The 24,430-nt window shown below is 32.8% G+C and overlaps 1 protein-coding gene across 9 annotated transcripts in view; it reads right to left on the minus strand.

The window, feature by feature from the left end:
- The window catches only part of LOC144848752 (phosphatidylinositol-binding clathrin assembly protein LAP-like), a 49,820-nt gene that overhangs the window by 5,268 nt on the left and 20,122 nt on the right, over positions 1-24,430 (minus strand). Inside the window, exons 10-21 of one of the 9 annotated variants that reach the window (XM_078705644.1) lie at positions 20,905-20,952; positions 18,697-18,773; positions 17,478-17,595; positions 16,902-17,166; positions 15,964-16,116; positions 14,647-14,763; positions 13,960-14,169; positions 12,405-12,497; positions 8,899-8,967; positions 6,377-6,539; positions 4,927-5,041; positions 2,190-2,219 (exon numbers count right to left, since the gene is read on the minus strand). In XM_078705644.1, the coding sequence (XP_078561770.1) occupies positions 2,190-2,219; positions 4,927-5,041; positions 6,377-6,539; positions 8,899-8,967; positions 12,405-12,497; positions 13,960-14,169; positions 14,647-14,763; positions 15,964-16,116; positions 16,902-17,166; positions 17,478-17,595; positions 18,697-18,773; positions 20,905-20,952 (1,458 nt within the window). Of the gene's footprint in view, positions 1-2,189; positions 2,222-4,925; positions 5,042-6,376; positions 6,540-8,898; positions 8,968-12,404; positions 12,498-13,959; positions 14,170-14,646; positions 14,764-15,963; positions 16,117-16,901; positions 17,167-17,477; positions 17,596-18,696; positions 18,774-20,904; positions 20,953-22,739; positions 22,770-24,430 lie in introns of all 9 variants that reach the window. The other 8 variants (XM_078705645.1, XM_078705647.1, XM_078705649.1 and 5 more) reach the window with 8 other exon arrangements.

The raw sequence follows: 24,430 nt of genomic DNA on the forward strand, positions 1-24,430 counted from the left end.
CATAATTATTATCCTAACAGTATCTTCATTGCAGTACTTTGATTAATATGAATTAACAAACACTTTCCTGGTAGCTGCATAAATTATTTATAGTTGCTTTTAGCGATATGATACACATCCGTTGCTGTGATAGCAATCAAGGCAAGCCACATCAAGATCTGAACTTTAAATTTCAAACAAAGTCTAGTAGTTTATTTGATCAAAATAAAACAACGTAAATTTAAAAATTAGATTCTCCAGACTGTAATTAAAGACACTAGCCCTATGTTTCTTTGACCTAATTTAAGGTTACACACACATATTATATGGACCTATTGCGATATTTCCTTGTCTTTAAACGGTTAAAAAAGTAAAAAATAAGTCGATTCTAATAATTTTAGCATCCCGTTATAAATCCCAATATATATCGCGCACAAATTGATATTTTCATATTGAGATGTAATGCACACACTTCGACCGATTGAATGAAAGGGTATGAAAATACCAGGTCTTCTCCAATTTATTTTAATAGATTCTGCCAAAAAAGGAAAGACAATTAATTTAGCAATGGGACGTCAGGCTAAGCCTATAGCTAGCGTACAATGTCCGCTCTTCACCACCTTGGCCTACAAAACTAAGCCTAACTAAGTTAGGCTTAGAAACATACAAGAGAACTTTCGACGTGACCTACTTAGGTAGTGCATTGTTTTTCACTTTATATAATAAGTAACGCACATTTAAGACAAGAAATGACCTGGTTTCATGTTTGTAAAGTTATATAGTTGCATTATTTTTACAAAAAGTCAAAAATTGCAGGTCTAGTGTCTTTAATAGAAACATCAACAAAATACTGGAAATACAAAACTAGAACCACAAACAGTTGTATAGATATGGTATACAGATATATTGTTTGATTTTTAAAATTTTGTTATTAAATTCTTCTTTATACTGTGTGACCTTTTCAATCAAGGACTGTTCTGTCAGAGGGCACAGTAGCCTACTCACTCACAGTGGCTTTGTGAACTAGTATAGTAGGTAACCTCCTACTCGTCTCGAAAGATGTGGTAGGTTCTTTAAAGTGTACACAAGCATTTTGTGTAGATTGGACCTACAGTTTACAGTCCTTAACCGCACAAGACGACGGGAAGAAATATATAGTTAGTAAATGTAATGAAGGTTTAAAATATTTTCTGCTATTAATTTGATATGTAAGTCAATACAAAGCCTGCATTAAACTATAGAGAATAGAACACTATTCAGTAATAGAGGGTTTTTTTGGGTGGGGGCAGAGGTCATAGGACACCATGACATCATCTCTGAATGAAGGGGTCACATACATATATAAAATATACTAAATGTCTTTGTTGATTTAGTAGCACTGATCTCAATGGAAGCATATTACAAATGAAACATATTAAAATAATTATAGGCTAAAATATTATGTATTTTGTATAAATGATATTAGAAAATATTATAAGACTAAAACTAATGTTATCAATATATTTTTTGTAATTTCATAATCAACACCATTATGAAACATGTTAATGTTATTAATAATAATTGATCAAACTGTTATAAAGTATATTAAATGTTCATACAGTACAACCTGTATTAATATGACAACTCCAGGACCAAAAGTTTACCCTTAATACGGCCGTTATGATAGAACACATAGTTCAGTATGTTACCCTTTATGAGATAGGAGTTCAGTATGTTACCCTTTATGAGATAGGAGTTCAGTATGTTACCCTTTATGAGATAGGAGTTCAGTATGTTACCCTTTATGAGATAGGAGTTCAGTATGTTACCCTTTATGAGATAGGAGTTCAGTATGTTACCCATTATGAGATAGGAGTTCAGTATGTTACCCTTTATGAGATAGGAGTTCAGTATGTCACCCTTTATGAGATAGGAGTTCAGTATGTTATACTTTATGGGATAGAGTGCTATACCAAAGCCAGTATAGTGAATTAATTATAAACCAACTACAATACCCAACCAGTTGTCATGATTAAACTACAGTAAATACATTGATGATGATGTGATATTTTCTATTCTATCTGATTCCATTAATATGAATTCTTCACCGTGACGTTATCAAAACTAATAAATGTCGTACATCATGCATGCCGAAAAACACTATAATTTTTCAAAACCCGAAGATGAGTAAGAGGTCCGTATGAAGAGTGGGCATATGTGTGTCTACTTACCGGCTTGGGTGGCTGAGACTGGATTCCCTCCTTTAAGAATGTCAAAGGTAAATAAAACAGGTTTACATGTAAGTGGAACTCATGCAGAATTTGACAAAAAATAACTAACATATGTTTATACGTAGTGATAACAGATGTAAGGTATACTAAATTACAACATAAAGAAAAATAATAATATTGAAACATGCAGTTGTATAGAGTTTATAGTACTGTACATAGAAAATATAATTTGTTAGTGCTAAGTTTAATGTCATGGTTTATTTTATATTTCTATTTATGTGCCTGTGAGAATTTGAATTAAAATTAAAATAAATAAATAAAACTAAATGGTGCGAGTTTCTAGTATGTTGCTACAAATTAAGAAATAATATAATTATTTTTTTGTTTAGCAATCATGTATTTGAATACTGTATAGTTGCATCCAATAATGTTTTCAGCTTTCTGTGGTGGGGCCTTGTGGGATATACTAATAGCCAAATATGGAAATAAGTTTATCCAAATGGTATAGTGTGTTTATAGACAATTACAGTGATGATTATCCAAAAATGATAATATTATTATTTGTAAATAGCCAAATATGGTAATAATGTTGATAATTAAATCCTACTCAGAATTTCACTGAACAAAATACTTTTACAATATTTCAGATTTTTTGTAATGTAAAAATTATAATATTAACACATTGATTTTAAAACCATCAAATTTAACATGCTTATTGACACAAAATGGTACAAAGTACATTGGCTATGAACCATGCTGTTTACTACTGACAATATTGATAATGATTTTAAATGATTATGATGTCATAAATAATAGGAAGGATGATGACAATATAATGATAATATTAATAAGATGATGGAAATATATTGCAAGAATAATGACAATATTGGTGATAATATTAGATGATGATGATGTTATAATGAAATCATGACATTTTAGCTGTAAGGATGATATTAATGGCAAAACAATGTCAATGATGATGATATTTGATGATGATGATGATGATAAAGATGAAGAGAATGAAAATGGTGATGATGATGGTGACAATGATGACAATACTGATGACACTGTCATTATATTAATGAAAATGACATTAACGATATGATTACAATAATGCTAAGGATGTTGATGATGGGCCTACTGATGATGCGGTTATATAATAAAAGGACTCCCCTATCTTTATATTTTTCTAAATTATCTACAAACATTGTCACACACTAGATTAAAGAGTAAATTAGTTTTCAAACCATAATATTACTGTACCTCCTATGTTAAGCATTGAAAATAGGAAGAAAACAACATTTTGAAAAAACATATTAACAATTCAATAGTAAATGATGTATTGTCGACTGCGTATAATTTCAGCCAATCACCTTTCTTTGACTTGTTTCAATCAAATTTCTTACTTTTGTTTCAAAATTAACTGCCTTGTATATTTAGCCAATCAACCGTCTACAATGTTATCAACCAATCAACAGTCTATGTATGATTTTGTGTTTCAACCGGTTAATCAACTGTCTTAATAACTTTGTTACACAATTCGCTCTTCATACTTTTGTCAACCAATCAGCAGTCTATAAACTGTGACTATCAAACTATAACTTCATTCAATCAAATCAGCCAATCACTTGTCTGTAATTTTGTCAACCAATGAACTGTTTAGGATTTTGTCGGACAACCAACCAACCAATAACAATTCAATACAGTAGGTACAGATACAAAACATAAATCGTCAATCTTAGAACATTGACTTTCATAAATTCTGTAAAACGCTTTAACAGTAGTACTAAAATATTCATTGTTGCTAGTTGTACGTTCTCTATCAAGTACTGAATCTGGCGTGCTAGATAATCGAACATGTTAATAATTAAAATCTATCTGTATAACCGAATATATGATTCTACAGTAGAATTCAATTACCTTTGAAAACAATCATAGTTGATAGATTTGTAAAACTGAGGTTCAATTCTAATATTTTAGTATATTATTATTTCTTTTATTAAATCTAACTCTTGCATAGATAAAGAAGACCAGAAAATTCTGACTTATGAGTGAAAATAGCCAGATACATTTGTATACATTTAAAATAAAACTAATTTAAAACCAAATCATTATTTTTCAATAATTTTAAAAGATTATTGGTGTAATTTTATTTTGTACTCCTAGCATAAATGTAATTAAGGTTTTCTGTTTATCTTATTCTCTCTTAAGTTATTTTAAAATTAGTAATGTATTAGGTTTAACAGGGCCTTGTACAAGAAAAACTTGTGGTGATACAAGCATTTCCCTGTTAAAATAAAGTATTTATTATCGTTATGAAAACTACTGATTTAACACACCTCTTCTGTATCTGACTAAGTTTGGCCTGATATTAAGTTTAGTTTATTCAATTACTTAATTTCTGATTACTTTTTGTTAGATAAATATTTATACAAGTTTAAAAAGTTACAAATTTATACCATAAAAGTACATAAAAATATATAAATTGGAGTTTACATTGAGGGTTCTGTTTCTTGACTCAGAACTTAAGTCCTGTCCACACTATCAAAATTGATGTGACAAAAAAATATATATATATGGACACGATGATGTCATATCACTACCATATTTGAGCACACTTTTTTTGTCAAAGTAGTTTTATAGTGTAGACAGAGCTTTAGAGGATGTTGACATTTTACTAGATTCTTAAAGTGAATCGGGTATTGAAATATGAAATGATCTTATATTTATATCTTACCATATATTGTTGTCCTTGTGGCCATGTCGTTGTTGACGTCGTCTGTTGTGGGGCCCAATTAGCGCCACCTGTCTTCATATTCTTGGAAGGGTTTTTGGTCCATTGGTGATCGGCTCTGAAAATTATCAGTAAACATTTATTGTCCCCCAAAAACATGAAAAATGAAGAATAAACTCAGACTTTGAATAGGTTATTTTGTAGTTTTAATAAGGTTAATCACTTCCATTGGGAAAAAGAACTGAAAAAATGTTTTCACTTGTTTAATAACAAAATAAATAGTTAAATTCAACCAAAAAATTCAGACAATTTGACTATTTTTTGCATTAAATTACATTTTTTTTCTGGTAAATAAATGTTGTTTCGATCCGACTATTATGTGACATTAAAATGGCATATTCGACATATTCTATTCTATACAAAAATGTTAAAAAATTATTTTTTTATGGGGGACAATATATTTCATGATATATATCAATAAATTAGATGATGTTTTATTGTTTTATATATTTATTTTTCTAAAATGTATTTTCCAAAAGTAAATAATGTTCTTATAGTTATACTAGATGTTTCATAAACAAAGATAGAAACGATTACAATGAACCAGCCAATCAAACATCTTTAATTTTGTCAAATATGTGTCTATCTTTCAATGAAGTACCTATAACTTTTTTTGTTAGCCAATAAACTCTCTTTTAAGTTTTGTCCCCTATTTGGCTCTTTACACATTAGTCAACGAATCAATTGTCTATTTAAATTGTGTCCATCTTTCAATCAACTATCTTTTACTTGTTTCAATCTACCAGCGAATCAACTGTCTATTATTAAGCCAACCAATCAACTGTCTACAATTTTGTCCAACAACCAAATAACCAATCATATTTAAAGCCGTATGTACAAACTTTAATTGTCAATCTCAGTTCTCAATTTCTTATCAATGTTGAGAAACGATTACCACTAAAATATTCATTATTAGTAATTGTTTATGTTTTCCGTGAAATAAGTCGTGCGTCATAATGAAACTAACATTAGATTGATAGAAAGAAATATAGCATAAGTCCTTGTAGACACATTACTTGGATAGGATGAGGAGGTGGTGTGGGAGAGGATGGGGAATACATACATACATACAATACATGTTTATTTTATTTTATTTAATTACTAATTTTACATTTTTTTAAATTCTAATTTTTTGTGCATTATTTGATTTTGTTTATCTTTATAAATTCTATTTATTTTAATTTAATTGTTTACAATCAGTGAGAATTGTTATATGTTTATGTCTTATCATATTGCATTTTTGTGAGGGTCCCTAATGATCAGCTTCGGCTGGATGGACCATCCTCGTAAAATATTGTTGAAATAAAACAAAAATAAGTGTAGAGTATACACATTTCTAAGAGGTGTAAATATCTGAATTTGAAATTAAGAGTCAAAGGTCATATATAATTACTTTTTCGGTGTTCCTCCTTTCATATTTAGATTAGTGGCTAGATGTGCCAATGTGCTATCAATATCCTTGCTTGTTCCATTTGAAACAAGATTTTCTGCGGGGGGTGTTGGTTCTATTCTCTTGTTCATCGGCTGCATAACCTCTCCAAGTAATTCAGCTCCGCCTGAAATTTATCAATTTGAAATCATTTTTTATCCTGTTAATTATTATATTAGTTTTCAGACAGCATTCTACTTATTAAAACAAAGTGCTTGTAATAATAGTAATAATATTCATATATTACACTTTAAGCAAACAGGTTTATCTTGGAAACAATAACAACAAGAGAGGGCAGCACTTACATAGTACATTAGATTGAGACAAGAAGGATTAAAGATAATCATATACCATTATCTCTAATACACAACGTAAATTGATTTTGCATGCCTGGGAAATTAAACACGCGACAAGATCTTGAAATGGTTAGAAGGTTTTGACAATTATACTGCCCTCACACAGGCTTACCTTGGGTAAATCAAACAAGAGAGGGCAGCAAATAATGCAGTACATTAGATGTAAATAATCTCTATATCTATATATAAATTATGGTTAATTCTGACATAGGCGAGCACAATGCAAAAACTTCGGTACAAATCTCCGCCTTGGATATCTACCTTATCTATCTCAGATGTACCGCGAAACGTAGATTTGATAACATTAGTTTTCACATCGACGCTATTTTTCCATATTTCTATCTTAGGAAGATATTATAAAGAGTTTTTTAACAACATTTATGATTTCAACAGTAGATTTTCTACTCAATTTCAATTCTTCGCGGGTCAAAGTAATTTCCGGGTTTATGATAAGTTCACTTTTATACACAAGGGAGCAGTTAAAATAATAGATTTGACCCTAAAGGTGACTGGAAACAGGCACTTTCCATTAATCAATACAGTGTCCCTTTGGAAGACGAAAAAAAAAATCAGATAGTAGGACTGGAGCTTAAGTTGGCCATAGTCATAGCCATTTCAGTTTTTTGTTTATTTTAAAACATACCTCGCGTGTGTGAAGGTACAGTAGTTAAAAAATAGAAATTATACTGCAAATTAATAAAGATCAAATTAAATATATGCCATAAAGAATCGGAATATATTGTGAGGAATAGTATTATAAAATTACATAGGGAGATTTGATGATAAGACATTTTGTTTAAAATCGAATGAAATCCCGATAGCTGAGTTTTATTGAGTAAGCTGGCAGGAATAACTGTAGGCTATCTTCCTGTGTCCTGTTGCAAGCCGTAATGTCTTCTTTCTTGGGCCCACTCTGTCACGGCAGTTAGTTTCAAAAGATGTTTAAATTAAATAATGTATTAATAATTATTAGGATGGTATTTATTTGAATAAACGCCTCTCCAATAAAACATCACTTTGAATAATAATCCCCCCCCCCCCCCACCCAATCCAACTATCTAATAAACGTCCATCTACATTTATAATAACACAATTATACTATTTGTAGTAGAATTCATCGCACTGTTATCTACAATTTACAAAGCATTTGTTATTCTTTTTTACCACTTTTCATATCTATTAGAGGATTTCATTTGATTATAAATGTTACCATATTATTAAAATTAAAAAATTTAACATATATCCCTCGAATAAGCACCTCCCTCAAATGAACTCCGCCTCCCCAAAGGGCCCTACCAAACAATAAAATCTATACTTTAAAATGTTATTAATAATCTAAAACACTGTGAAACAAAGTAGTTTAGTTTTACGAATGTCAAGCATTTTCAATAATGGTAACCGACAGAAAACGTACAAGGAGAACATTATCATTCCGAGAACCATCGTCTACACTTCCTAGAGGGGGAGCGAGCGAAGCGAGCTCACCCTCTAGTTTAATGTAAATTGATTTTGCATGCCTGGCAAATTAATAACACATGAACACTTAACATTGGTAATAGAACATTCTGAACACAATCAACACTACATGAACTAAAAATGTTATTAAAAATTGTTAAAATTCATCAAAATATAAGATAACATGGCAAAAATTGAAATGTGTATTGGATTCAATGTAAGAAACGATATAATTGCGTAAATACTTTATTTGTCACTCTCATAAAATAACATAAACAATAAAATGTGACAAAAAAGACCAAAATAAGTAAGCTTTCGCTACTCGCGTTTTGGCCTTTAAAGTAAAATGCATTTATTTGGCAATACAGTAACATCATTAGTTAAAGTTTTAATTTTTTGTTTAGAATGACCCGTTCTTTGAATTGCTTAAAAACAAAAATCTCATTTTAAAGTTGAACTTGAATTAAAAAACTAAAATGTTAGTGAATGAAAAATTTGTATTAATAATATGAACTCTTATCAAACAAAAGGGCAGGGTTTTCGATCTGTTTCTAGAATTTCTGAATGACCTTTTCCTATATCCGTTCTTCAAGTTAGTATCCTAATTCTAGACTGTACCACTACTTCTAGATTGCACCCCTTCTTTGGGTATTAATACCCATTGCATGAACCTACCTGATGTTTTGGTAGATGCCGTACCAAAGGCTTGATCAAAGTTAGCCCCTACTTGAGTTTGCATGACCCCTAACAATGAATGGCAAAATGAAGGAAAAAATGCACAGTGATACAAAACAATAACAAGCATACAGCACTTACTTGGGGTCAAAGGTCATCTGAAAAATGTTGGACAATCATGCTGGTTTGTGGGTTAATTTCTTATCAATTATAATGAAATGATTACTGCAGTAATTTTGTGCATTTACTTCAGTAATTATTTCATTACAACTAATTGCAAGTTGACGTTTAGAAATGTTTTCTCTTGGAATTGTTATGTACATAAAAATATTATGTTAATATATACAGGTTATTGACAAGAGGGTTTGGTTCTACAGGTTCCTAAGCATTCTATATTATAACAAAAATAGTAGAAACACAAGATGCCAGGGGTGATTCCAGGGGGATACCAGGGTGCCGTGCACACTGTTGTCATCCCAGGGGAAATTCCAAGGTACCAGGGGGGGGGGTCATGCACACTGTCATCCCAGGGGAAATTCCAAGGTACCAGGGGGTGTCATGCACACTGTCATCCCAGGGGAAATTCCAAGGTACCAGGGGATCATGCACACTGTCATCCCAGGGGAAATTCCAAGGTACCAAGGTGTCATGCACACTGTCATCCCAGGGGAAATTCCAAGGTACCAGGGATCACACACACTGTCATTCCAGGGGAAATTCCAGGGTACCAGTGGCCGTATTCACCAATCACACTTGGTATTCACAAAGGGTTTAAGGTTTAGGGAAACCCTTAACTTGGTCTATTTTCCCCTTAACTTTTAAGGGACCTCAGAGGTCCCTTAAAAGTTCCCTTAACTATTAAGTACCTTGGTTGTGCTGACGATTCTGTATGTGCGAGTACTATGCCTACTTGTAGATGGCCCCAGTCTAGGTTAGGTAGAGATGCTAGGCCCCCTGTTGGTCTGCCCACTAACCGGCCTAGGATTCATGTTTGGTTTGAGTAGCATCTAGGCCTAGGCCTAGACCTTTTTTTGCTGATCCCCACCATACAAATTAGTCTATGCCTATATATTCATTTATTTGTTTTGTTTTGACTGCCATTATTTTCGTGGAAGATGGCTTCCCATTTCGTTGTAATAGAAATTAGCCCCATTCTCTAGTAGGCTATAGGTAGAGATGCTAGGCCCCCTGTTGGTCTGCCCAGTAACCAGCCTAGGATGCATAGGCCTACACAGAATGTTGGTTTGTTAGTAACATCTAGGCTAGACCTATTTTTCTTGATCCTCATACAAATTAGTCTAGGTTTAATATTCATTTACTTGTTTTTGTTTTGACTGCCATTTTCTTTTTATTGATCATCGTCCATACACTTTTCTCTTCATCCTCCCTGTCCCCCAACCCCTCACTCTTTTTTTAAATATGCAAATTAGTTTTAGAGAGGAAAGTGATTGGACCATAGGGGAATTAAATCCTCTGTGATTGGACAATGGGACAACTCATGAATATTTATGATTATTTTTACCCTTAAGTTTTACCCTTAAATTAAGTGTTTTCCTTAGGTAAGTGAATCCCTTAACTCATTTGTGAATACCCCTTAAGTGTTTCCCTTTGTTAAGGGAATTCTTAAATTTTAAGGGTAAGTATTTCCCTTAGCCTAAGTGAGATTGGTGAATACGGCCACAGGGGGTCACGCACACTGTCATCCCAGGGGAAATTCCAAGGTACCAGGGTGTCATGCACACTGTCATCCCAGGGGAAATTCCAAGGTACCAGGGGATCATGCACACTTTCATCCCAGGGGAAATTCCAAGGTACCAGGGGAGTCACGCACACTGTCATCCCAGGGGAAATTCCAAGGTACCAGGGGAGTCACGCACACTGTCATCTCAGGGGAAATTCCAAGGTACCAGGGGTCACGCATACTGTCATCCAAGGGTAAATTCCAAGGTACCAGGGGTCACGCACACTGTCATCCCAGGGGAAATTCCAAGGTACCAGGGTGTCACGCACACTGTCATCCCAGGGGAAATACCAAGGTGACAGTGTTTGTGATCTGTCACACTGTCATCCCAGGGGAAATTCCAAGGTACCAGGGGAGTCACGCACACTGTCATCCCAGGGGAAATTCCAAGGTACCAGGGGAGTCACGCACACTGTCATCCCAGGGGAAATTCCAAGGTACCAGGGTGTCACGCACACTGTCATCCCAGGGGAAATTCCAAGGTACCAGGGGAGTCACGCACACTGTCATCCCAGGGGAAATTCCAAGGTACCAGGGTGTCACGCACACTGTCATCCCAGGGGAAATTCCAAGGTACCAGGGTGTCACGCACACTGTCATCCCAGGGGAAATTCCAAGGTACCAGGGTGTCACGCACTGTCATCCCAGGGGAAATTCCAAGGTACCAGGGTGTCACGCACACTTTCATCCCAGGGGAAATTCCAAGGTACCAGGGTGTCACGCACACTGTCATCCCAGGGGAAATTCCAAGGTACCAGGGTGTCACGCACACTGTCATCTCAGGAGAAATTCCAAGGTACCAGGGGAGTCACGCACACTGTCATCCCAGGGGAAATTCCAAGGTACCAGGGGTCACGCACACTGTCATCCCAGGGGAAATTCCAAGGTACCAGGGTGTCACGCACACTGTCATCCCAGGGGAAATTCCAAGGTACCAGGGGGTCACGCACACTGTCATCCCAGGGGAAATTCCAAGGTACCAGAATATAAATCCAGGGGATAACAATACCTGCCAAAATATATATAAACGCATTCCCGTTCCTTCCCATCAGGCAAATGCGTATTATGGTCGATTCATGTATTTTGTGTTTCTTCAATTATTTGTTACAAACTATTACGAAATTCTAAACTAAGCAATGATTTGATAACTCAAATACCTACCTGTATTATTGTTATTAAATTTGATATGAAATATTTGAGTTTAAATACAAACTTAAGCCTGTTTTACTTAAAATCAATAAGTTCATTAGCACATGGCATTGGCAGGACTAAATTTGCCGTTAATTTGTCAACATCAATTTAAATTGTAATTTTTAAAATCCTGATGTTGGTGATAGACGAAATATGTTGTATCTTTAACATTTTGAAGTTTGTTCGTTACACAAATTTTAACTTATGCGCGCATTTATACGGAATTGTATAATGATCAGCCATTGCTAGATGGATCACCCTCATTAAATATATTAAACATCTCTGGGGATGAGATGAATGGTGTGGGATGAGAAAAATAAGACCATTTTGTGGATTAAAAAAACTCAATTTTCCCCTTGACAAATCATGATACTGTTTTGCAAACTTTGTCTATAAATTCAATCAATTGGAAAACTTTAGCAGCAGCATACTGAATTTAAGGAAACCAGGCTTTATAAAACATTATTAGTAATGATTAGTAACAAATTGTTATGTTAGTTTAAATACACAAAGTGATAAATTGTTAAAAAAGCTAGACTTATAATAGTTATTTGCAGTGTGCAACCTTTATTACCTGTTTGAATTGGCCTAGCACTATAAGCTGTTAAGCCTGGATCGATGAGGCTATTGGTTGAAGGTGAAGGAGAGTTAGTTGGTGGCAGCATGCCTGAAAATTATAATGACAAAGTAATATTTCTTCTTATTAAATATTGTATAGCAGCCTGTGTAAAATTAGCACATTTGTTAATTAGCATTAAGCTGTGCCTACACTATCAAACTATGTGACAAAAAATATGATGTGCCTATATATGGACATGATGATGTCATATCACTACCATATTTGAGCATATCACTACCATATTTGGGCACATCACACTTTTTTTGTCAAACCAGTTTGATAATATAGACAGAGCTTTAGAGGCATTAAATCATTATTTAAATATATAATAGTAATCTAATAAATAAAATATAATAATGTATATTTTCATGATTATACAGTGTGTACGGGATAAAAAACATACAGTATTTAATTACAAAAAATAATATAATTAAAAATTCGATGAAAATTAGATCTATTTATACAAACACATATTTACATAAATAACTGAAATTGTAGAGAAAATATGGTAAATAAATACAACAGTCTTATCATGCGTTTGAACAGTTGATAGACAATTACCACCATGCTACATATTCATATCTAAATTTTTTTTAAATAGAGTCTGTGTTTTTTTAGATCCCTTGCATGATTGTGTTTCTAATAGACAATATGGACTGGATGGGTCACCCTTATTAAATAAGGTTTAAAAAAAACAACAACAAAAACACATGATCTGTGTGTCCCAGGCAGGTAGAGAATTGTAGGGGTGGGGTGTCAACAAGTTAAAGCTAGGTTTGAAAAAATTAAGTGCGTTCAGATATGCAGTAGGTATTGATGAAATTAGGCTTTTTCAGCTATCCAGCTTGGGTGGTTGACGAGTTAAAATTGGGCCTAGCAGAACTCAATAATTTCCATTGGCGTTCTCCATAAAGTTGTGCATAGAAATCAACAAATATTTGCATGACATTTTGTGTACAGAATATTGAAGATAAGGAACACATCTCAAAAAATGCTTCCAAAAAAATATATTTAAATTTTATTTAAGCTACAACCTCTGTGCCATTTTTAATTAATATATTCTCTTTCAATCATTTTGTTGATGATTTTGACTGCTGTCCGACTCATTTTATAACTACAGTACATCCACTTGAAATAAAATACAGTGGAGAAAATTCAAAACAATGAGAAAAAAATAAATGATATATCAAGAATTTAGACATTTGAAAAAAAAAACCATGGAAAATGGTAGTGGTTAATAATTTCCGGACACAGTACATTCTAAATGCATACATCATCCAAACACAAGAGGGAGAAGTCATGACAAACATCCAAACACAAGAGGGAGGATTCATAACAAACATCCAAACACAAGAGGGAGTAGTCATGACAAACATCCAAACACAAGAGGGAGTAGTCATGACAAACATCCAAACACAAGAGGGAGGAGTCATAACAAACATCCAAACACAAGAGGGAGGAGCCACAACAACAGGAGGAATGGGTCATGACAGATATGTCAAAAAAGTACCAGATCTTGTTTGGCGAGTAGGTGTTCCGCTAGGGGACACAGAGGGTGAACTGAAGAAAGCTTCCAGATCAGCGACGGCATTACCGCCAGATTCTAAGCCACCCTCCGGTTCTAGGATGCTTGGAGTCCAACTGTGGCGTTCATAGCCACGTGACGGCGATCCTATGCTGGGTTTTGCTGTGTTCGTAAACGGGTTGGTTGGTGCCAAGCCTAGAGAATAGAAGCCTCATATCTAACAGGGCTATTTAGCTTTATCTTTTAACAATTAAATTATTTTTAGTTATAAAAATAATCATACATATTTACATTATGAGATTACTAATGAAAAAATGCAAGTTATTTTTCAGGTGGGACACGAACCTAATATCTCAAATAACAGGTGTGGAATCATACCATCAGACCATTAAGGATCTAGGTCAAGATTAGTACCTATATACCGTGAAATTTGGTAAACATAATTATACATATATATGCCTTATATAGCAAAACACTATATGCTGACAATGTAGGAAACAAAATAAATGCATTTCTTATAATTTTGATCACAACATTAACAAATGGAAATTTAATTCAATGAAGTAAAAAAAAAAATCTGTAGTGCTTTAAATACGTTTAATGTGCAAAACATTGAAAGATTGAAAATACAAAAGAAAGAGCAACTTAATATTAAAAACAGGTATGCTATACTTTGTGTATTATCACCACCAAGAAAGCTATCAACGATGCTGGCAGGAGCAGATGCGCTATTTCCCACGTTGTCATCGAATGGCGAACGAGGGCGTGGTACTTTCAAAGCACGACCGACTATCCACAGAATCAAAACAAGCGAAGCATGTAAAGACAAAGAAGTGTAAAGCAAACCAAGTGTCCGAATAAACAGAACGAGAAAAAGAAAGAAAACATTACTAATAACAATGTATAGCTATGAAAAACTTTTGCAGTATTTTTTAAAATGAAATAGTATTCATACATTGCAGTAACAATAAAATAACAAAAATAAAATATACAGTAATAGTAAAACACAATAATGAGGAGTTGCATAAACGTTATATAATCAGTAGCCAATCACAATTGATTTACTAATTATCAACTCCTTTCATCCAGTTAGCAATATTTTTGACAACTGACAATATTTGGTTCAATCTAGTTTAGGTTGGTTTAACTGGTTCAATCTAGTTTAGGTTGGCTTAAGCTGGTTCAATCTAGTTTAGGTTGGCTTGAAATGGTTCGATCTAGTTTAGGTTGGCTTAAGCTGGTTCAATCTAGTTTAGGTTGGCTCAAGCTGGTTCAATCTAGTTTAGGTTGGCTTAAGCTGGTTCAATCTAGTTTAGGTTGGCTTAAGCTGGTTCAATCTAGTTTAGGTTGGCTTAAGATGGTTCAATCTAGTTTAGGTTGGCTCAAGCTGTTTCAATCTAGTATTTTATCCACCAAAAAAATACAAGGATGTTCTGCACACAATCTATAATTTTGTTTTATACGCACACAGGCATTTAGGCACAAAAAAAATTAAACCTTCGATGCGTGAACGTACCGGAAATTGGAATAAACTATACTCATTAGGTTAGTTTTCGTTACTCACAGAATTAAATTCTTTAGAAATATATAGGAAATTTTTTAAATCTGTAATAATATATGCTGTTAATGTATGAATATTTATGGTTGATGAGTATTGGAAATGGATTTTTTAACCTACAGTTTAGCGTGATGCGCTTGGCACAAACCCGTCTAATTTTTTGTAATAATATTATTAGAGCAAAGTAAATAATTAAAGCCTAAGTAAAGCTTTGTCTACACTATCAAACTTTATGTGACAAAAAAATGTGATGTGCCCATATATGGACATGATGGTGCATATACCTACCATATTCGGGAACATCACATTTTTTTGTCAAACAAGTTTAATAGTGTAGTAGACAGAGCTTAAGAGAATAAATGCGAGTGTATGTAAAGCGAAGCATTATCATGCAAGTGTCATGTGATTGGTGCTGATCCGATTGGTCTTACCGTTCGGTGAGCTCCAAGGCGAGCCGCTCGGCATGCCAGGGTGCATCATTTGTGACTGCGCCTGCAATGTAGCCTGGACGACAGCCATTGGATTCGGTGTTAAGCCCATGAGATCTTCTGACGGTTTACTCGTCGGCTGTGGTTGTGATGAATCTAAAACATGAATGGCTGATTTTATGGATGATTTTCATGACGTATGTAAAGCATTTGAAAGAGCACATGAGATTTGACTTAATAATGAAGATTGGCAAGTAATATAAAACTGTAGCACTAAAGATTGAGATTATTTTGGTACTGGACCTGTGCCAGGATTTGAACCCAAGATTCTGATAAGCAAGCATGTTCACCACTAAATGTCACTATGAGAATGGTTGGAGCATGAAATTGAAATGTAACCATATTTTATTTCCTTCTGTCTCCTTAAGTTTTGGAAAAGAATATGGAAAAGAAATTGTTTACACCTAGTCAATAACAAAAGAAAGGGATTTTTTTGTCCAAAAGCCAAAATCACATTGTATTTTCCTAGAATAGAATAACACTGCTGGTACTGAATAAACATGGTACTCGTCCGTCTTGTTGTCTTTGTTTAATCATTGACAATTGACTGCAAAAAAACAACCATTTCCCGGCCAACCATCTCATTTTGGAGCTGATTACCGATTTTATAAGTATATTATCCAGTGGCAGATCCAAGATTATGAAATAGGGGAAAAGAGAGACCCCAGGGCCTAAAAATGGCAAATTTTAGGTGCTGAACTGAAATTAGTATCCTATCTTTTGCATTACAATTAGCAAAATTTAGAGGGCCCCCTCCCCCACCTTAGATCAGCCTATGCTTATTCACTGAGGACGAATTGCCTTCTAAACTTTCTGCAATTTTTATTTACACACATTCACTTTTCTGGACCCGAAAATGTTAATATATTTCAAAGACTTACTCGTTGTGGCAACACTAAATAAATCTTGACTAGGAGGTGCGGTAACTGGAGCGGTCACAGCCTGTGGTGGCGCTGATGTATTTGTAAACGGAGAGGTCACAGCCTGTGGTGCTGATGTGTTTGTAAACGGAGAGGTCACAGCCTGTGGTGCTGATGTGTTTGTAAACGGAGAGGTCACAGCCTGTGGTGACGCTGTGTTTGTAAACGGATTGTTACTTGTTGGTGCTGCACTCAACTCAGATACTGGAGGAGATGTATGGGTTTGCTGTGGATAATAGTTAATATTATGTTAATTAATATATCATAATAATAATTATATGATTTTTGTTTTCATTTTTTGTTCATATAGACCATTCCATCATTTAACTCTCATTATACTCTCCATTTCACGAATACAAACATCCATTATGTTAATAATAAATAATAATAATTTATATAGCGCACATATCCACTAAAAGTGCTCAAGGCGCTAAAGATTTAAAGATTGTCCCCTGAAAAAATATTTTTGAAAAATAACTTATACACAAGTTGGTTTTTTTGGTAAATTAACACCCATCTCATTCGTGATGTTCTTACCATCTTCATGGATGCAAGCCTTAATTTTTCTTCTTCTAACGCTTGCTTCTTTTCTTCAGGGTCAATGTTTGCTAGATTTGATGTGAATGCACTCACTGCTGTAGCAATAGTGGCTGGCCTACAAGAAAACAAAAATATAGACGGATTCATTGCGATGGAGCTTTAAGCTCTCTGTCTACATTATCAAACTAGTTTGACAAAAAAAGTGTGACGTGACCAAATATGGTAGTGATATGCCCAAATCTGGTAGTGATATTACATCATCATGTCCATATATGGGCACATCACATTTTTCTGCCATATAAAGTTTGATAGTGTAGACAGATCATTAGAACAAAACAAGGGCAACTATTCAAATAGGGTACTACACAGGTCCCAACTTGGAACAATAAAATATTGGGATACTTAATACAAAACACTAAACCATAATTGATGTCATCAAAAACCTTTAGTTAACCTCGTAGTGGAGCCTAAACGGTAAACTTATGAACTATTAGGATGAGAGACAGGAGAAAACTCTGTTTGACGGTTATTGTGAGACTGGGAGGTCTGTTTTGCATTCTGACAAAGGTGCCATTTTATCTCAGGATGAATTATTCTAACAGGTGCTTTACGCTTTATTCACACTTGTCACTATATTCAAATAGGGTCTACATCCCCCAACCCGCTCTTTAAAAAAAAAATCCTGTAACATTGACAGGATCTTAGATGATCCAGAACACGGAGGTACTCATATTCTTTCCCTGTTTAAGTGCAGAGCCAGATTTGTACACTGTATCCAAACCTAATGTTTAGTCCTTATTCAATTTTAATTTATAAAGCTCTGTCTACACTATCAAACTTTATGTGACAAAAACATGTGATGTGCCCATATAAGGACATGATGGTGTCATATCACCACCATATTTGAGAATATCACCACCATATTTGGGCACATCACACTTTTTTTGTCAAACTAGTTTGATAGTGTAGACAGAGCTTAAGACAATTAACAGCCTCAAAACTGTGCCATAATCGGCTTGGCCTCCAGCATACAACCTTATTTACTGTATGTTTGCTATTCGCATCATGTGGATGCTAATGATGACATACCAATTTATATCGTTTTACAAAGCTTACTATTCATTTAAATTAATACTGTCAAAACAAATACTGAAAACTAATGGTTGATTTATATCATTAATTACAGAGTATGCTTAGAATAGAGAACATTACTTACTTTACCCATTGCGTTTTTTTACTAGACTCCATAGACTGAACATGTTGTTTTAACGCATCGAGAAGACTGCTTGGAGCCTAAGAATACAAAATATGAAAATCAATATTTTAATTACACACAGATTTTTACGCGCGATATAAAAAGCTTTTTACGAATATAATTATAAAATCTGCATAATCATGTGTTTAGAATATTTTTCATTTAAATGCAATTGAAGCATTTTTGTTGATTTTCTTTTAAAACATATCGTAATGAACGCTTTACTCTTGTATGAAGTATAACAATTTTATAAATACACACAGATTTTTCTAGCATTCCGAGTAAAAATGAATTCACGTCAAACAATCCAAAACGCTTAATAAATTATAATAGTGTACAAGTTTTGCTTTTTTTATAATAGGATGATTATTGTACTGTAATTAACTACTACTATTATTATTATTATTTATATTATTGTTATTACAATAATCATCTTGTTGACGCAGTACCCGCTGCTTTCGTGGGGCTTGAATCCAACCATAGCTCGGTCTAGAGGTACAGGTAAAACGCTAGTGATTTCAAAGTCGTGGATTCAGTCCTGCCCGAGAATTGCATTTTTTCGCAAGTGTTCTCAATGAACAGCTAAAAGGTAGACTATAGCCTCTAGTTATTGTCTTTTTATGATTTTTCCACCAGTCAAGGTTTCAATTTTAGCTTGTTAAGAATTTAAGTATGAAACGCCATGTGTGCCAAACGGTAGTAAAGGATTGATTTCTTTTAACAAATAAACTTATAATATATTATGTGAAGTTATGGTTGGTTTATCATCAATTATCAATCTATTATATAGCAATTAGTAATATTACTTTGCTAAAGTATAGAACTATATACATGCAAAATAATATAAATATTAACTAAAAGAACTTAACTAATATTTTAAATTATAGTAAGAATGTTAAAAAATGTCATCATGTAAATATTGTTAGAAAAGTGATTGGTTAATATGTTGGTGAATAAGTGACAACACTGAAATGTCATTGGCAGATATTGGACTTGCTAATTAGTGACAAACAACCATCTGACGAGTCCACCTGACGAGCCCTTGTAATTTTATAAAGACTTAATTGATTTCTAAAAACAAATTAATAAAAAATACAAAATATTAAAAACACAGATTATTCTGGTTTAAATTCACCCTTATTTTATGTTTTTTTCACACCCACCTAAAAAAAAACCAACAAAAAAACCCAATCCTGAATCTTTACTATGAATATTCCTTAAGCTCTGCCTACACTATCAAACTTGAGGTGACAACAGAATGATGTCACGTGCCCATATATGGACATGATCATGTCGTATCACTATCATATCTGGGTACATCACATAGTGTAGACAGAGCTTTAAACTAATCTTCAGACAATTTACACTCACAAAAATGAAAAATGCACATATAAAATTAAAAAAATATTATTAACAAATTCAAAAATATCCCAATAAACACACAATCACATTTTGATAAAATCTCAATCTTGTGCATGCAAACTCAATCTATTCTAAATTATAATTCAGAAATTCTTTAAAAACAAGTTAATGCCTATTGATTAAAGATGATGTTTTGTGGTGATGACCGATTTAAACAAACCAATGGAACTATTATAAACATGATGAATGCCATGGCAACAATGACGACGACAATGAAAAAAATAGACAGCCCAAGTATTTTTCATTTTTCAGCTATTGTCCACCTCAAATGTCCACTTGACCAAATCATATTTTAATATTTAAGAGGGTAAGGACAAAAGGTTAAAGGTTAAAAATCGTAAAAACACAAAGTTAAAACATAATTATAATTACCGAATTATATAAAAGAGTTTAGTTAAAAATAGTTCATGAAACCGTTTTAAAAGTTATGTTAATTGGTATATTAGTAGTATTTTACCATGGTAAGCAGTTAAAATAGGTTATATAATATGAAGATTTGAATTATAATTTTGTTTTGGTTGTACCAGATAGAGAAGCAATCCAAAAGCCAAAGATATTTAAATGAATTTAACTAAAACAACGCAAAGAAACTGCATGTATTAAAAAAACGGAAAGATGATATAACGCAACAAAAAAAAACTTTATCAAACTAATAATTTGTGCCGTAAATATTGAGTATATTGCATGTAACTATTAACATAAATTATCTATGGTGCATTTACAGTTGTATGAGATATTATTCTCTACCTGTAGAAGATCGGTCAGCCATTGCAAACCACTTTCTAAGCTGAGAGCCTATTGGAAAAAGGTCAAATTTTATCAATGGAAAACGTCACAGGGAAAGAAGCTAATTAAATAGAACTGATTTGTTGATTACATTGCATCAATTAGTATGCATGAATGATTTTTGAAGTTAACCTGATTCTCCGAAAGAAATATTACTACTAATTGTAGTGTACTGTACGTCAATCTAAATTTGTTGATGTATGCTAAAATGATAAATCAAAACTGCTGGTTGTATTGATTGGAATTGATAAAAGGATTGATCATGATGATAATCATAATGATGATAATCAATATAACTGATAATAACATGATGATCATCAATATGTTAATAACCAATATGATTATTTAATGAAGACAATAATCAATGATGATTTAATATTTAAAATATGATAATAACGATATGATGATAATGATTCAAGATGATGATCAATATGATGATGATGATCAATATGATGATGATGATCAATATGATGATGATGAATATGATGATGATCAATATGATGATGATCAATATGATGATGATGAATATGACGAAGATGAATATGATGATGATGAATATGATGATGATGAATATGATGATGAATATGATGATAATAACAATATGATGGTAATCAATATGATGATGATCAATATGATTATAATCAATATGATGATTGTAATCAATATAATGATAATCAAGATGATAATGATAATCAATATGATGATGATTGAATGTAAGCAATATGATGATTTGTATTACAAATCATCATATTGCTTACAATCATCATATGATGATTTGTAATCAATATGATGATCAATATGATGATGATCAATACGATTATAATCAATATGATGATGATGATTGTAATAAATATGAAAATAAAGATGATAATGGTAATCATGCCATGATGATTCTGAAGAATAAATGCTACAGCAATAATTATCTCTCTCAAAAATTGTAAATACTGATAGTAATTACTATTAAAACAATTTAACAAATTTAAATAACTTAAGATTATAATTTATCTTTGAAGAGAGACGGAGGAAAAAATTCCTTTTACACATTTTAAATTTCTTACAAAATTGTACTCTCTCATAGAAAAGAATATTTTACCTACGGATAAAAAAATGAGAATTTATACAAGAAAAAAAAAATTAATTTGATGCCTTTCTACCTGGTACAACCATACAAAAACTTTGAAAAGTTTTGTTCAAAAACAAGGGCATTCCTGTTGCAAACTACCGACAACAAAATATAAAAATCATCAAAACCCCAGGGCACTAATCAGTATGGAATAATTACAAAAAGTACTTAAATTGACCATATGGGTGACCAAATAAGGGCATGACCATCAATAACAATTATATGCAATAATGTGAATGATATTTGGAAATATAAGATTGAAAAATAAACAGATTAAAACAGATTTTAATTTCTGTGCTAAATAAACGTTTTTGCTAATAATAAATATTTTTTTCTAGCTGAAATATGAAAAAGAATTTATGCGAGAACTATACATCTTAGAAATCAAATTATAAACAAATTATTATATACAACTTTGATTTTTTTTGTCAAATACTTTGGTATTCAATGAATGAAAAAAAGGTTTTATAGCCCATATAGTAATTATCCCTTGTTTTTGCTCAAAAGTCTTTCCAGGCCAGATTTCTATAGTGAGTTTATAGCAGGGAAGAGTACAATAATACAATATTTACTCTTCCCTGGTACGTGTAGTAACCACATATAAATAATAATAAAGGCAGCCAATGCATTAGTCAAGTCTTGAGCATTGCAAGCTAGGAATACAGAAACTCACATTTTCAAAACTGATGGGAAGTTGCCTAAACTGGAATAAAATTTAAACAAAATATAACAGATTATAGTTTAGTTACGACTTAATTTGTAAATTAATCTATTTAAAAAGTACAATAACAAACACTAACAACTTCTATACTACAGGTATGTCCTAAAATTGAATTATCTAATATTTCAAACATAAATAAAAACAAAAACATATTTAAACTTGATTAATGTAAATTCCTAATTAACCAAATCTAACAATTAAAAAAGTATTGTAATAAGGTGATTGTTTCCTAGATCTTGATGTGAAAGCTAAACATCGGCTCCAGCAAACAATGTAATCTTTACATCCTAAAGCTCTGTCTACACTATCAAACTAGTTTGACAAAAAAAAATGTGATGTGCCCAAAAATGGTATTGATGTGCGCAAATATGGTAGTGATATGACATCATCGTGTTCATATATGGGCATATCACATCATCATATCACATAAAGTTTGATAGTGTAGACAGGGAAAAGAACCATGTCAAAATTATTCTACTGCAGTTACTGCAGAAACTAAAATGAGTGTACTGCAATAACATTTGATTGTACTTTGTTGTAATGTAAAAGATTATAACGTCAGTTACTATAATAAACAGTGTGTATAACTATAATATAAATAATCTTGCTAAAAACAAGAGTAAACAAAATGTGGTTACTGCAGCAACTGCAGTATAATCATTTTGACATGATCCCTCAATGTACTGTACAACAGTAGGTGTACAATATTCTACTATGACTAAAGTTCATGTTTATGATTGCAAGTGAAACATTATTTTTTCACCACATAATAATAGTATTCTGGATTTATATAGCGCCTAATGTTGTGAAACGCTGAACATTATTACCCCCGGTCATTTTTTTGTGGATCAAACACGTATAGAAACATACTCCCATAATGCAGTTAGTAATCAGCGCAAAGTTGTATCTTGATCTTAAACGGGTACCCATTTATACACCTGGGTGGAGAGAGGCAAACGTAAGTAAAGTATCTTGCCTAAAGGATACAAGCAATGCGGCGAGAGTTGGATTCGAACCTCGGTCTCATGATCAGTAGTTCAACAACTTCACATAACATGCACTAATGATTAAAATACAACACGCAGTAATTAGGTTGTACTAAAGTGCCTCCCATTGCATTTGCATTTTAAAACATAATATTCAAAATGTCAACACATTAACTTGTAGATAGATAATCTCTTTGATTGGAATATAGAAAAACAGATTTAGTCAATGTTTACTATTCAAAATTAGACCATTCCATTAATTAATAGGGGTGAATTTATTATCATTATATTAAATCTATCTAGCCCAGACAATCAATGTATGTGATGATAGTGCAACATCAGGTTTTTTGTTTTGACATTTGTACGTTATGGGTTTGTATTTTACTAATTGTTATAGTTCAACAGTCCAATATGCAAGAAATAATAGTGGAGTTGTGGCTTGGTGGTTATGATGTTTGGCTACACTCCAAGGGTCCTGGGTTCACGTCACATGTCAGGATTTTTTCTAAGGAAAAAATTACAACTCCACTCCCAATAATAAGACTTTGTTTATGTAGAGCATCTTGTGTATATGTTTGTCTTGTGAACCTCTGGGTCCCTAATGAGATCAGAAATTGCTGGATGGATCACCCTCATTAAATATGGTCCAAAAAAAAA

This window comes from Antedon bifida, chromosome 7 (genome assembly GCF_963402885.1).
Source record: "Antedon bifida chromosome 7, ecAntBifi1.1, whole genome shotgun sequence".
Lineage (NCBI taxonomy): Eukaryota > Metazoa > Echinodermata > Crinoidea > Comatulida > Antedonidae > Antedon > Antedon bifida.